We start from the raw sequence: 16,144 nt of genomic DNA, 5'->3' as shown, positions 1-16,144 counted from the left end.
TGCAACCGACCGGCTAGTGAAAGTAGTTTTTATTTATATTTTTTTTCGGCGATGCATTTGGTGGCTGTCTCCGGATTTGGTAATAATTCGCTGCGACGGCCATGTAAGGTTATTACAAAATATGATGGCTCTATTCTTTAAGCCAAATCATATTTATAGCTGGCAGATGGCTTTGTGCCTGCTTTTACCCACAAATATAAACTGGAAATGATCCGAAAGAAATAGTTTGCTTAGGGGGTTACATCATGGGCCTAAATTTATGTCTTTCACACTTTCCGTTTGCGTGGAGTTCGAGTTTTCATTCGGGCTCAGAGCGACACTCATTGTTCAATTTTCCAATTGTCGGCGATAAAACACACAACGACTTATCGGCCAAGTCAATCGCTAATGCCCCAAAACAAGTAGTTGCATGTGCTTGGCTCAAAGTTGGTGGTAATACGAGTATTAGCCGAAAAGCCATCCGCTTGGCCTGCCTTTCATTACAAGCGGTGCTGTGCGCCTCTGAGGCAACAAATGTTTTTATACAAAGTTAAAACAAAGTAATTACAAATGTATAATAATAAACGGATAATAATGGTTCAACATTTGATTAGCCACATTTATTTGATATTTATATGTTTATTTTTAAACAATTCAATTGGTATTGCCAACTTGCAGGCCAAAACTATTTTACAACAGCTCATTTTGTTTACCATTAAAATGCTTTTTAGTTTAACGAAATGTAATAGCATATCTATAATTATTTTCGCCTTGTATTAGTAAATAGTAATAGTAATAATAAGAACGCTTCTCCTTAAAATTAAATATAGACATTTTCCAATAAAAATGTATAGCAAATAACGTCAAATCACATTGCATAAATGTTTATTTTAACAAGATTTAAAATGTGGAAAAAGTACCTATAATAAAAAATCCAGATTTGGGTACAGGTACAAACAATTCTACGATACTTGCCATCTCTGATCGGCAGTAAGCCGCTATTGCTACTTCATTTTATTTGCCATCCAATCAACGCGTTGCCATCTGTGCAACGTCGTTTATTTGTTGGCCCGGCCGAAAGAAAATGCCTTGCAATATCTGCATTTTCACATCGCTCATTTCGCGGCGTTTGCTTTTGTTTTGTTTGTTTAATTAACTTTAGGCCGTGGCTATAAAAATTTGGCCACAAGCTAGCTAAAAATATTGGAGCCGGGCTCAACCGGGATTTGAACCCGGGACCTCTCGCACCCAAAGCGAGAATCATACCCCTAGACCATTGAGCCGCATACCGAGCACCTCGGCACTGCACGATTTTGGCCGCTGCTCTTCGCGTTTCTTGGCGCTTTCGACCGGTTTCGTTTTTTTCGCCTTTGCTGACGTTGATGCTGCTGCGGATGACGTCTTTTGGCCAACTTGTTGCGGCGTCAGCTTTTGTCTGGCGTGTTTTTGGCTGAATGCATCACAACTGCTTGCTGGGGAAAAAGTATGCCACACTTTACACCTTGATTCAGATTTATACTCTACTCCTAAAACTAGACTGCCTATTATGAATGAGAGGTCCAAATCACAAAGTAGATAAAAGCACACTGGCTTCTGCAAATAAGAACTCTCTTAACAATTTGATTTATTTAAAATTCTAAACTTACTTGCAAGTAGATGTTCTAAGATTAAAATACCACCATGAGCTTCGAAGAGCATCGATAACAAATATTTTAACTGCTCAACACAACTGCTTAACTGCCTGAGTCAATTATTTAATTAACGACAATCCACGTAGTGACAAAGGCTATTATTTAATAAGCACGACGAAAAAAATTTAAAAAAAGGGAACCATGAAGGATAAAGTGACTGTAACCTGGCATTAGGCTATCAGATATGGCGTGTTCGTTTTAATTAAGTACACTATTTTAACAATAGTTTCTTATCAGACCCGCATTTAAACTGGGTGCAATCAATCACTCATTCTACCCTTTCAAATTCACTCAACTCATTTTGATCATTATCCATTATAATGCCAGTTTTATGCAATTCAAGCAGATGTCTAATCTGCATATTAGCAAAGAAAAAAAGATGTTTCGTTCCCTAAAAATAATTTTATTTTAGATCTGGTACTGAAACTTTAAAATATTTACAAAACTTACATGAGAATGTTTAAATTTTTACGCTAAAAGAAATGCATTTTACTAATGGAATGTCTTCAAAAATGAATATGAAGTATACAACAAACTTCTTTTACTCCAAATGAATTTTTATTTTAGCTTAAAGTGATATTTCTAACTTGAATGTTTCCCGTAGAGCTGATGAAAGTTATTTTAAAAATAAATATTTTTAAAATAGAGCACACAAATTGCAAAACATTAGATTGTTGAATGCATTGCTTACACTTTGCTTAAAAGTCTTTTGAAACTATTAGAAATATATCAAAGTCTTTACAGCAAGAAAGAAGTCTGTACAAATCATCCGACTTAGGACTATAGCGCATTAACTTGTTGAAAAATGGTCATAACCATTAGATTCTAAGTCTGAATTTACAGCATAATAAAAGCACATACTAATGTATTAACTAATAGGCAAACTTAAGCTACATTTATTAATGGGAAGATCACTCGGTGCTCAGGTGAAGATGTCCTCGACCAGCTGTTTGGTGATGATGCGATGTGGCCGAGTGGGATTCACCTTGGGGCGCTGGTAGAGACGGGCGTTAATGGCATACAGCCGGGGTGAGAGATCGCAGCGCACATTGAACCACCAGTCGCAGACGAAGACCGCCTGTGAGAACTGGGTGCCATTTGGGCAGAGGAACGTGGCCTGTCGTCCATCGATGTCGCAGTAGTGCCAGCCTGCAGAACATATAGTACAGATTATTATATATTATTAAATTTGCAAATTTAGTTTGAGGATAACTCACCCTGGCACCTTGTCTCCATGTCGGCAAAGAACCCAGGATACTCCTGCTCGTCGCAGTAAAAGTTGGTGTACGGTACCGCCGACAGTATGGGATAGTCAACGCCAGGACGACCTGCAAATGATTTTGTTATTGCAATTAGTGAGCCGCCGCCGAGTCACCGAAACCAAAACAAACTGCATGTCACGCAGTCCGTGGGGTTTCCAATCAATTTCACTTCATCCAACCTTACTTGAAAGAAAACTGCAGAAAAAAGCCACTCCTACCTCCCAGAAGTGTCAACTGCAGGCGCGCTGCCCCGGGGTCACCAAAAACTGAAGCCCCCCAACAACCGAAAAAAATGGAAACAAAAATAAAACCGGGCATAAACAAATCCTCGACCGGTTTCAGTCGCCTCTCTGGCGCTAATAAATGAATTTACGAGTAGATGCACTTCTGTGCCAAATATCCATTTCGCGCTCGTCCGAAAATAATTTAAAATCGTGCACTTTTTTCTGGCCTGTCGCTGATGGCACCGAAATGCATTTCGCTCGCTGCCCCATCTTCAGACCGACTACTCCAAAAAAAAAAAATGATCAAGAGGTATATTCCACTCCGCCAGAGGACCCTTGCCATTGTTTTCGATATTGTGTCATGTTTAATTGATGGACTTTCGGGGAATGTGATGAACCATTTCATTTAAATAGCCAAAGTATTAGTAACTTTGGGGATTCCAAAAATCCATTACGCACCGGGAATGGATTTGCCCAGCTCCAGATACTCCCGAACCGAGGGGCTCAGAAAGTTGTCCGGTATCTCCGGAAGATCCTTCTCCTGGCTGCCGTTCTCATCGTTCTCCAGATCCTGCTGCGGCTCCGGCTCAAAGTTTACCGGTTCCGGTGCTCGTGGGCGTTTGGCTCGCTTGGAACGAACTGTTTCATGGCAATCTGCAAGAAAATAACACAAATAATTAGGCAAACTAAACAAATCTGCAAAGTTCAAGGTTTCGTTGAGGGGGAAAAACAGTCTATGTACTTCAATTAGCGGCGATGCCAATCATTGGCCTTTAATGTCAAGATACAAGATCAATTTGCTTGATGGTACATAAACCACTCCCTAATCCAGTTAATGAGTCAGTAGCCGTCGGGTTTACCTTTAACCTCAGATGTATCTGACCCGCTTTTAAGCTTTAAGATTCGTTTTTGGTGCTGCAACAATTGTTCTCTACACGATAAGAAAATACTGAATTTTGACTGTCTTGGGAATAAGTATACTGTATGGCCAATTTCATTTTTCCGGAATATTTATTCCAAGTGTATGAAGCTGTACGTTTTTCAGTTGATTGTGCAGATTAATGTTATGGCTGCTTCAGATGACAAGATTCGTGCGGTTGTTGCCGTTTTTGTGGCTGACCTTGCCGCCGCTTCTTTTGCAGTGAGAAAAGATCTGCCACCAACTCGAGAACTTTGCGGTAATTGCTCAATAAAAATGTATGGTTTTATTCTGTTACTTTTTTTTTGAATTAAGCATGACTTGGCTTTGAGCACATAAGTAGTATCTGTTGCTCAAGCAAACAAACTTGATGCATTTTGAGGTTGCAATTCCGCTCTGCTTCCTTCACACGGCCCCATGCTAAATTAGCTTTGGTCTTGAAAATCTCGGTAGGCAATTTAAATCAAACAGACATCGAGTTTATTATTTAGAAAGAAGACTGCTTTTTCCAGTTAACTTTTAGTTAATTTCCTTTTTTTATGATTTTACCAACTTTTGTCACTGACTTTTGTCAAATGTAATTTGGGTTAGCTTATCAATATAAGTGAATATTTGAATTACATTTACACGTATCCAAATAAACGCGTTGGCCTCAGACATATTTTAGCTTTCAACAAACTTCCGTGCGTGGGCGTCTAGAAACTTCATGCTTATTTTAGATTTATTATTATTTAAAGTTCTATGTGATCTTGACTTTTATACGGACGGACAGTCGAACATACGGACGGACAGGGCCAGATCACCTCGGTTAGCGATTCTGATGAATAACAGTTTCATTCAATAATTCTTAAATTTAACTTACATACATTTTAAGCATATTTTAATAGTATATTTTATTTTAATAGTATGCTTAAGAAGTAGTTTTAAGTAACAACCGTAAATTTTGAATAAACCTCTCGAACTTTTTCATGTTGTGACTGCAACTGGAAGAAGTGAGAAAACTAGTTAGTTCTTCATTCTATATTCTACATTTCGTGCGAAATTTATTCACATGGCAGTTGTCGCTGTTGTTTATTGATGCCTGGTTGTAATTGACCTTAACCTTGTTCCGTAATTGTGTGTTGTTATTTATATATGTATTTTTTTTGGTTGTGTAATTGAGTTGAATGTTTGATTTAGCCTGGCCAACGAACTGTGCCTTTCATCTAGTAAACGGATCGAGTGTGGGCTTAGCCGTTAAACTTTCGACAAGGGGAAGGCAAACCAAGTGCAGCTGTGCCAATCGATGAGTTATTAATCAAACGATCTAACTACGTTATTAGTTGAAACTTCCGAAAAAAGCTTGTAAACATCAATTTTCATATAAAAAGCAGTTGATTTGGATGTTGCAACAAGTTAGCTGGATAAAAACTTCCTCGAGTTGCCAAATCGCTTCTGCAATGTATATGCAGCAGATAATACTGCAAACCATATACCTAGCATTTACATACTCAGTTTTACCAAAAGGCAGACATTAGTTGGCCACAGGTTTGCTAATTATTTAAACCGAACAATTTAACTGCAAAACGCAGAGGACACTCCCCAAAGAGCAGAAACCAATTAGGCGAATTCCAGCCAGCAGCAAAGCAGCACCCACACAAAAATCCAATCGAATGCAGAAAGTATAAAATTAAAAATTTAATTTTTTGGGGGCTAACTAACATAGGCAGCTAACAACGAGGTACCGCCAAACAAATTGCAAAATTATGTTTCGCAAAAACAGCAACTAAATTTATTACAACTGAAATAATTACTGCGCGAAAGAAAAACAATCAATGTGTAATTAGACGCGCGTTGAGGTGAGTCTTACCATACCAGCTGCAAATTCAGCGACAAATTGTAAAAACAGCCCGGTTATTCACACATTCATGTGTCCGCGTTCGAGTATAAATCTCGATATCTATATCTGTGGCCAGGTCCATTAGCCACGCATTTGTTGGAGGCCTAATGTCAAAAAGTTTTGTGCGTGAGACGAAAAATAAGAATTGCAATTCGAATCGAATATCGTATACCCTTGCAAATGATATCCAATTGGTACTCAAAGTGGAATGCTGCTTACACACTCATTCGTTTTGGTTATATAATTGAGCAAATGGATAATATTTTTACGAGGTGGTTTTAATAACAATAAACCGATAGCCACAGTGTAATGGCTAGTATAAATTTTATTACCAACCGTTTTTTAAAGCAAACTGTAAAGACCAATTTCACGGAAAATTGCAATGCCCTGCGTCAGGGTATAAAGAGTAGCCATAAAAAGATTTAATTTTTCGGTGTTTTTTGGACACCAACGGCGGATGGGAGTGCGTCGTCATGGGGCACACCCCTTTGCCACGTCAGGCGTTGTGGCTAGCTGGTTGTCTGTCTGCCTGTCCGCCGGTTAGGTAATCCAAACTGAGCCGAACGGACGTTGTTGCCACTCTCCTCCGGCGGAGCAGGCCAAATCCCGCATCCTTCATGTGTTGCTCCATCCAATCTGATGATTTGGTGCGCTTTGGTTGGTTCGCATTTGGTTCGGTTCGGTGTGGTGCGGCGCGGTTCGGTTCGGTTGGGCTGGTTGGCTTGTCATCGCCCCTGTGATTGGGATTTGGTTTTGTTTTTTGGTTTTGTATGCAGTCGCATAATTAAAGTAATTGCCTTTCGTTGTGTGTGCGCGAAATTGAGTCAGCAGCTGTTTGGTTGGTGAAGGTGCAGGGGAAATTAAATAGCAAAACAGAAAACAGAAACGCATTTCACAATTGAAATTGTTGTTTGGTTCGGCCTGCCGTTGAATGTGCCACCTTTTCCATTGCTCGAGCACCCGATCCTCCAGTGCACGCCGACTGATAAAAATCCGCCACATAAATCAAATTGCCACAAAACTTTTATCGGCGTAGGCACATCTCTTTTGGGCCTGTTGCCTTCGTAGGCTTTGTCTTTTCTGTGGATGATTAGAGCCAGGTAATAGGACTTCATTTGGTCGGTCTTGTACCGCCGAAGTTCGTTTCGGCTGCACATAAATTAAACTGTTTTGCGGCTTTCGGCTTTATCGGTTATCCGCCTCTAAATGGTATTGTTATTATTTATGTTTTTGCCCATTGTCAGGAGTGGAAGGTTAGACTCTGGCGGTAAGGAACTAAATTGCTTAAGTGCCGGAACTGATGGCTGCCACATCTAAATTAGGCAAAAAGCAAACGATTTGCGCTTTCTCCCTTTCCGCAAACACTATGAGATAATCTGTGGAATAGTTTTAATTTATTGGGTTTACTTAAAATTAGTTTGTGTTGCTTACATTTTCCCCATCTCATTATAGTGATTGCACGGAAAGTTCTACCCATCTGCGCCTTAATTATTCCGCTTAAACTTTTCATGCTGTGCATATTTACTTCACTACCAACCGCCTTTTATAAAATTATGAGCAATGCAGCTCAGCTCTTCATCGATCTTGAATAAATTATTCGCTTAATACACCTTAGTGTCAGCCATAAATAGTCACAAGGGCCATTAACAATAACCATTCTTCTTTAGCGTAATCGGTTAAAGGGTTAAAAAAGTCAAGCCAGGAAGTGCCAAGTTGTGTGCGGGGTGGGAGGGACTTTGCCCAGCAACAATTGAGTGAAAATAAATCATTGACCAGAAAAAAGGAAAGGGGTGTGGTGGTGGCAAAAGACGATGCCATGGCATATCCTTCCATGTCACCGAAAGCGGCCAGCGACAGGAGGAAAAACAACTGGGGAAAAGAGCAACATTAACGAGGATAATTCAGTTGGCATGATGATGATGATGATGAACATCATCGGACCAATGGAACAAGGAGGATGCTCCGCTGTCCTTGTTTGCGCTGCGTGGCAAGCGGCGTAAAGCGGCGCAAAATAAATTAAGCTCATTATATAATTGAATCCTTGATAGGCTGATTATCCACACGGCTTGCCATGTGCCTGCCGCCTGGCTCCAAACGTCCCCCTGCCCACTCGCTTATTAAAAGGATAATGCCCAGTCAAGCGCAAAGGATGCGAAATGGCCAAACGCAAAAATTATGTAAATGAATTTCCTGTTGCATGTGGTGCCGATCCCGATGCGTTGGCCATACTATATATGTATGTGCGCGTTGACCAGCGACATTTCCATAAATCTGCCAGGTGGTGCCACAGTCAAATTAAGCATGGTTGGCCTTAAAAATAATCCATAAATATTGCTATTTCTCCAGATATTGGCTTAAATGTGCTTTAATTTTGGCAGGTGCAATAAAGCGTAGACATGTAGAGATTATCCCAAATCATAAATAAATTCGTATAGATACAAATATCCGGCTATTAAAATAAGCCATCATTTCATGTTACAAATTACAAAAAATTTACGATATTATAAAGCAGCCATTAGCCTTCGTTGATAATTTCATCAAATATAACCACAATTATCCCATCGTTTGTTTAGATTACTGTCTCCACAATCAATGCAGCTTAGCTTTCAGCTGAAAGTCAGCGGAAAATTGTCGCGAGCTCCACCTTAAAAATTGGGGACAGAAATCTGAACTAAAATTGGCTTTTTCTAGCCGCCGAATCGCCAGTATATTTAAACGGCAACCTCATGCAGTCACGATTTGTTGCACACAACTACACACATATATAAATCTGGATATATTCAGAGTTATACACGTATGTGTGTAGAAGCGGGCCTCCTTAATCTATTGACTAAATGCATTGCATAAAGCGTCGGTCGGTTGGTCGGTCGGTCGGTTGGTTGGCCAAACCTCTGAGCCAAGAGCCACCACCTAAAACAATGCCAACACAAAACGAACGAGTTCAGTTCTGTTGCCGGCTGTGTTCGTGCAACAGCGCTTTCAATGGCCGCAAATAGCTCAAAGGCGCTTTGTCTAGCCAGTATAAAGTCCACCCTGCTACCTCCTCAGATGCCAACCGATATACGATACTATACAATACCAATACTATACTATAATATGCCCCTGTAAAACCCACTCCCTGTTGCTGTTGCATGGTTAAATTATGAACGCAACCGAAAATCTATTTGTTAGCTATGACCAAAAACTACAAATGCCCAAACCCCGTCTCTAGATTCGTTTTAGACCAAAGAACATTTGGCTAAAATTCGAATGGCCAAATAAAATTTAATACGGAGCACGGTTAGAATCGATCTCGTTGTCTCCCCAACTTTATCGCTTGGCCATAAGACACCCACCAATATTCCAGTTAACTGCTGGCTGGGCTTGGTGCTTATTGCACTGAAAAAAAAGTTAGGCAAATGGGGCAATTTTAATTTAAAATGTTTGGCCAATAGTTTGGAGATTTCTTATTGCAAATTGTACTTATTTATATCTTGCTGTGCATAAACGAAACCGTGCCGATATTGGCTTTAGGCTTAGATTCCATGGGAGGTGGTGGTCAGATATCCGCGGTGCTATTAATTTGCAAACTTCTTACATAAGTTTTCGACTTGTTGGGCTGCTGTTTTGCTTGCCGGCTTATTACAACTATAAATTTGCATTCGCGGGTGTGGGCGTCATTGGGAATTTCGCTCGAGGAAGGGTTTCACTTTCTGCTGCTTATACAATCAGTCATTTTTGAAAACATAAAAACATGAAAATATTACGATTGGGTCGTATAACTTGCAATTTATGCATTCACGATATTACTACACCAAAAAAAAATAGGTATGCGCATTTAAATCCATGTAATGTTGAGCACATCCATTGATAATTTCTCGTTTCAATGAATCAACTCACTCCAAAAAAACTGAGCTGATCTCATGGTTGTCTGCTACAAAATCGGTTTAATAAGCTTTTATATGTAATTATGCATTTTTCCACGTTAATTGCATTGAAAAGCCGCGACTGATTTCCACAGTTTTCCCAACCTGCCAGGCGCTCCGATTTCCCACATCCTGGACAAAAATCAGGTGAGGCAGGAGGTCGCTTTTCGTGGCCGCCTGGGCCGTTTTTCATGTCGCATATCTCATAAATATAAATGACTGAATTTTTCCGCAATTTGTCGCACACAAAACAAATTTCATTTTAATTGAAAATTATGCCAGAGCATTAACATGAGCAGCGATTTAATGGATTCTGTTGTGGGATCTCGCCGAGGATGTTGTAGTTTGAATTTATGGATGTTCCTCGATGGGATTCTATGGAGGATGCTGCACGATTTTTTAACGAAGTAGATTGTTTTCACAAGGAAGATGTTTAAATAGAAATCAATCTATAAAGCAAATAACTTTCTGGAGGCAGTTTTTGATTGATTTGTAATAAATAAATAGAAAAGGGATATATGTGACAAAGTGTGAATTGTGAAAACTCAATCGAATTTGAGCTTGGCATTCCACTATATTTTTTTGGACCAAACTTATCGCTTTGTTGGCCATTGACTTGGCCAACAGATTTGCATTTGTCAGCTGGGCGGTCCGCCGTTGTTTGTTGGCCTGGCCAAATGTGTTGGCTGACAGCCGCATAAATTGTTTTCTCATGTGTGCCAAATGTTTGACTTACGCGCAAAAATGTTTGCGCAGGTAAATCTTTTGTGTGTGCAGCGTATTGGGTCAAATTTTTTGTCTTGTTTTCCGCAAGAGCATTTGTATTTTGTTGCTAGCCATGCATATAAATCAATTAATTTATACACAAATATGCGAAATGCTTGCGTGCGAAGTTATTTCCTACACCTGGCAATTCGCAACTATTTGGCAGCTTTTTTAGCCCACACTGCAAATTATTGGTCAATTATGCACACGTATCCGAGATGGGGTAGATAAAAAAAACGCACTGTGGTTTTAATGCCTAATTGAAATAGTTTGATATATAAGACCTGTGTTATCAACAACTAGATCACCAAATTGTTGGCCCAAAAGCTGGTGCACTATACTATACTATTTAATAATCTTTATAGTTATGCACACAGCTAAAACGTATTTGTAACTTTCTCAAAGCAACATTTATTTATTATTCCAGCTAGTTGTACTTCCTTTAACTTATACCGCTCATATATTTATCATATCAAACATGTGTACACATATTGAAATAATTTTGAGTTTTGTCATTCACATAAATACCTATCTGTGCCAGTCTCTCGCAATAATTGAAAATCATTTGCATTCGAATGGCAAATGCTTGGCTATGGCTAAAACATCTGACAATCTGCCCAAAGCGGATGTGCGCCGTACGGCAGCTGAAAGGTTATTTGCCAGTTAGTTGCATGCATTACGTATACGCCACGTTATACGTTGGCTGCAACCAGCGACTGATTTGTGTGACCGACAGACGGATGCGATGCTTGGCGCGGTTAATGTGAGTGGGAAGCCATTCGTCGGGATGATGGGCTCCCTCCAACTAGAGGGCCCCGAGGCGCATTTTTGCATCCATTCATGTAGGAGAAGCCATCGTCGCAGCCATTACTGGCAACTTTCGAAATTTAGATTGGAAACATGAAGTAGTGGGCTTAGAAGGAATCGTTTGTACAGTCGCTAAATAGATTGCGCGATATGTTACTACGTAGATTTAGCTAGGCTTTGAAGCAGCATATCATTTTAGCAATTTATAAGAAATATTTCTGGATTTACTTTAATAAAATGTATATATTAAGTAGTACTATTCCCACTCGATATTCTTAGCCATTGTCAACAGTTTGACATTTGCTTCGGAGTGTGGGCCAGCACTTTTGACATGAAAGGTTTATTAAAATGAAAATCCAAGCAATAATCTCGAACACAATGCCAGAGTGACTGACTGGTAATTAGAGGGCAGCACAAATCGCACCTCATTGAAATGGCAAAAAGTTAAGTAAGTATCGGAAGGCAGACGTTAAAAGACGGCTAAAGGCGGATTGGATTGGTTCGCATAGCCTTCGCTTCGGTCGCTTAATTTCGCATTTTTTTTTTGTCTGAGCATATTTTGTTTTGGTTTGGTCTTTTTTTTATGCATTTGCCACACAAAATGTCGTGCAGCATCTGGCTGTGGATTTATATATTTTTTATTCGGGGTGCGGACTTGAGCAACCTTCAAAACCATGCAAATGTCAGATGCCATCTATGGGTAGAACTTTCCTGTCTGGGCGAATGTCGATTGCCGTGCGGCGTCTCTGGCCAGAATTTGGAAAGTATTCCCAGGCGGCATCATCATCTCCTCTGCTGTTGCAGTTGCCGCAACATTCCGCCGCGTTCATAAATAACCTGAACTTTGGCGTTGTGTCGCTGGCCAATAAAACATTCGAATATTTCGCATGGTGTCGTGTCGGACTGCGCATTTTGCAACTGGCTGGCTCTTCCCAGCGCGCCAGCGAAAAAGTTACGCATGCGCCAAGTGGCCCAAACTATGGCCACCCGATGGAAAGCCAGACAGCAGACCCACCAACCGACCGACCGGCTGACTAACACGCCAAAAAAGTACAAATAAAATAAAATGCAACTGCGTTGAGAACGCAGTTTTGGCTTGCGGTTTTGTCAGCCCGCGCTTGACACATCAAGGCAGGCGGTTGGGTTGCCTCAACGCAGCTGGCTGCATCCCGCCTCCGCCTGAACTGGAGGCACTCAAGTACAGTGGAAGCTCGCTATGTTGTTTAAGACTCAACAGACAAACGCAGCTGACTAAAGAAACAGTCTATTCATACCATACTAACAACAAACATATGAACACTGGAATCTAATTATGCATTCAAGCAAATTTTTGTATTGTTTGTTTAACTTTAATATGTTTCCATTTCATCATTATGATTTATTTAGTTGTATTATTTTTTCATAACATATATTAACAGATTTTCATTTGGCAACCATCACTGTAAGAAGTACATGTATGAACCTCGATCTGACGACAATGTCGTGTAATCTGCTTGAATTTATTGCGCTTAACTGGCATTTTTTGTGCATGTAATTCGATTAACTAAATCCGAGTCAAAACAACTTGTGCCAAGCCAGTCTACTTGCTGTGACCATAAAATATGTTTTCCTCTGTGGATGTAACTTTTTACAATACTCTATACTTTGGCTTTTATGTGATATTATTGCGAATGACAAAATAGATGGATTGCTTATATATCTTCAAGCAATCAAGTGCTTAATCAAATACCATAGAAAAATGCAGTCATGCTGAGTTTAAATGATTGATTTTCAAATGCCAATATAAACTTGAGTAATTGAGTTTTCAAATTCGATAATCAATAGTCAAAACTGCATATTCGTTTAAGTTGAATGTCGCCTATTAAATATTGGCAAAAGTGATTATGTTTCTCAAAGTCAAACTCGGACATTCTAAATATGGGTTTGTGGCAAAGGTGAAATTATAAATGCAACTATTATGTTTTCATGACTATTTTCGCAAAGTGTATTATTTAAAAGACACCCTGCAATGTCAGTATGTTTTGAAAGTTAGTAACCTCTCTACTTAGCATGCGAGCCACATAAATATTGTGGGAATTTTTGATTTATGGCTCGTGGGATTGTCTTCGCAGCTTACCAGTAAATAATAAATATCCACAAATGATGATGAACACAAAAGTTATTCTCGGCAACATGTTGCTGCTGTGTCTGCAGTTGGTAGATCTTGTTTGAACTCCTTTTGTTTAGTCGGAAAGCGATTCCTTTTTCGACTCCCACTACTTGAGTTTGATTTATGCTTCAACCTTTTGCAATGTTTGCTTGTTTGTTTGTTCGTTTTCTTAGCACTTGCACTTACTTTCATGCACTTGAAACCGATCGACAAGGCAACAAAAACCGCGTGCGGTTGAGCGTTTTACGCGACTCGCCTTTTCGCCTTAAGAAGCAATTACAATCAATTCGTTTTTATTGGCAATGCCGCTGCCGTTGCACTCGTGTTTCGCTTGTTTACTTTACCAATACTCGGCGCACTCGTAGTTTTCTACTAGTAAATGGAGCGACAACACCAAAGCCGGAGATTGCCGCAAATTTGCATGGCCTATAAAGCAGTTGAGTCGCATGCGAGATGGCGATTGCCCAATAGGCCGCCAAAATAGCGGGCGGGTAAAAGCTTCACAGTTGAGGTTGCACAGTTGATGTTGCAGTTGCAATTGCCTAAGATGTTTTTCTCTTCTATTTTTTTTTTTAACTTTTCCCGGGACAATGCAGCACACGAATATGGGGCAACACAACACAAATGGAATAGTAATAATAATAATAATAAAACTTCTTAATTCACTTTAGTTATTCTTGGGCTTACAACAACCTTTCAACCAGACGCTTCAACCTCAACTGACTGCAATTGTTGTTGAATACGATTACTTGGCGGTCTACGATCCACGGTCTACCCAGAAACCATAAGACTCACTCGAATCTGGAAAAGCACTCCAGCTCAGATTGAGTGGGCCTTTTGAGCCAGGTTTCGAACTCGTTTCTTGTGCCTCCAAAAAACAAAAAACTATATGTGTGTTCAACTTGAGCGCGCGCACTCAACTTGGCTAGCTTACTAGCTTACTTTTAATTGTACTAACTAACTAGCTCGATCTGCTCTGCTCTGCGCTGATCTTACGCAATTGCCAATTGCCGATGAATCACGAAAAAGTTCGCAGTCTAGAGAGCCCCGAACCCTATTTTGGGCAACCTTCGAGCGGGAAAAACTAGTCTCGAAAGAACAAAAAGCCAGCCACCTAGGCCACCACGTCTAATTAATAGTGTAATTAAGTTTTTCATTTCATATTTTGGTTTTCGTTTTATCCGACTGCATAGAGAGCGGAAAAGCCTTTGCTGAATGACACTTTGTTGCGATTTGGGGGCCTTTCATTTTTTTAGAGGTTTTCGTACGCTTTTTTTGTTGTTCGCCACAAATGAAGTGGAAGTTTAACTACTGAGATACAAATGTTGAGGTCTGCGTGGAAATGAAAAGCAGAAGAACAAAAAATTGTTCTTAAACTCGTTCAAAGTTTATCACATAGAATTATAAAAAAAATGTTTATAAATTATTAAAGTGACAACTAATTTAAAAAACTATCTTAAAATCTTAAAGAAGTTTAAATACAAATCCAGAAGATTTTCGAAATGTAATGAAAATGTTTATACATGTTTATGCCTACTTTTGCTGAGTGTTTTGGCCAAGAGCATCTTGCCTGCAAGCCGTTCTGCAGTTGACCTTGCGTTGCATCCTTTGGCTGTCACAGAATGTGACTTGGTGGAAGAGGAGGCTTCTTCTGGCAAACCAAGAGTCTTCTGGGCCCGCATTTTAATGAAGTATAAATGGAGACACAAAGGAGAACTTTGGGCGGGGTAACTAAATTACTCTGCCGTGTGCCATGTGCCGTCCAGCATTCGCAATTAGCCTTGTCCAGAGAATTTCAATCGAATTGGCCGGCTGATGCTGCTGGTTGCCTTTGCTTAACATCAGTCATTCAGTCGGCTCAGACAGTTTGGTCCGATCATGGCGTACGGTAGTAAGTAGGCAGCACCTCAAGGTCTCCCACATAAATCATAATCACATTAGCCCCTGGTCCAGTCGGATTTTAGGCGTGCAGAAATCGCTGTGCGTTCGCTTCCCCAATGGTTAATTGCAAAAATAAACAGACGAAAAAGCGTACTCAAATTATGTATTATATAAAACGAGAAACAATTATTAATGGCAAAAGCCAAGGAGTCGCGACTGGGCATTACGCAGCCGATCTGAGCCAAGTTGAAAACTTGGCTAACGAGGCGGCGCAAAATGCTACCAAATTGCGTGTGTCCGTCCGTCCGATTGTCTGTAATTGATAAACTGGCCAAAATGAACTCGACTTGTCTGTCTGTGATCGACTGACGTCGGCTTACTTACCGCAAATGCTGTTTATTAAACAAAAAATGTATGTTTAATCCGATTGCGTTTAATAATCGCAATTGTGCTGTATGTATGTATGTATGTAGTAACTTTAATTGCACACTAATAGTCTTAATGTTTCTGCCAAGTTTTATAAACGAAATCAGTGTAGAACTGCCGAAAGTTCCATCAAACAAAACGCCGACAAGGTTATGTAATCGCCAGAGGCATATTAAATCAAAGTCTATGGCTGAGCTGGTCAACTTATGACAGCATTTATCGCAAAGTTCACAAAATGATGGCAAAAATGTTTGAGT

At 39.9% G+C, this 16,144-nt stretch overlaps 2 protein-coding genes and 1 non-coding gene across 4 annotated transcripts in view; 1 reads left to right on the top strand and 2 right to left on the bottom strand.

Moving 5' to 3' along the window:
- The window catches only part of LOC117143088, a 54,696-nt gene that overhangs the window by 32,098 nt on the left and 6,454 nt on the right, over window positions 1-16,144 (top strand). The gene's annotated exons all lie outside the window — the stretch shown is intronic.
- Window positions 1,191-1,262, bottom strand: Trnap-ugg. Its single transcript has one exon. It is a non-coding gene; the product is annotated as a tRNA-Pro (tRNA).
- Window positions 2,222-14,292, bottom strand: LOC117143097. The gene is made up of 4 exons (XM_033307576.1): window positions 13,548-14,292; window positions 3,616-3,810; window positions 2,888-2,998; window positions 2,222-2,819 (listed from the first exon to the last, which is right to left on the bottom strand). The coding sequence occupies exons 1-4, from the start codon at window positions 13,603-13,605 to the stop codon at window positions 2,593-2,595; spliced, it is 591 nt and encodes a 196-aa protein (XP_033163467.1). The 5' UTR covers window positions 13,606-14,292; the 3' UTR covers window positions 2,222-2,592.

This window comes from Drosophila mauritiana, chromosome 3R (assembly GCF_004382145.1).
Source record: "Drosophila mauritiana strain mau12 chromosome 3R, ASM438214v1, whole genome shotgun sequence".
Lineage (NCBI taxonomy): Eukaryota > Metazoa > Arthropoda > Insecta > Diptera > Drosophilidae > Drosophila > Drosophila mauritiana.
Note: the sequence above shows the minus strand (reverse complement) of the source record. Positions and strands in the feature narration are given on the sequence as shown.

What these genes read in the sequence shown, in the direction of transcription:
- LOC117143097 (XM_033307576.1), bottom strand. Translation starts at nt 13,605, where the DNA reads ATGTTGCCGAGAATAACTTTTGTGTTCATCATCATTTGTGGATATTTA. An exon ending in GCTGGGCAAATCCATTCCCG is followed by an intron (nt 2,999 to 3,615) that starts GTGCGTAATGGA and finishes AATCATTTGCAG; the next exon opens with GTCGTCCTGGCGTTGACTAT. An exon ending in CATGGAGACAAGGTGCCAGG is followed by an intron (nt 2,820 to 2,887) that starts GTGAGTTATCCT and finishes TATGTTCTGCAG; the next exon opens with GCTGGCACTACTGCGACATC.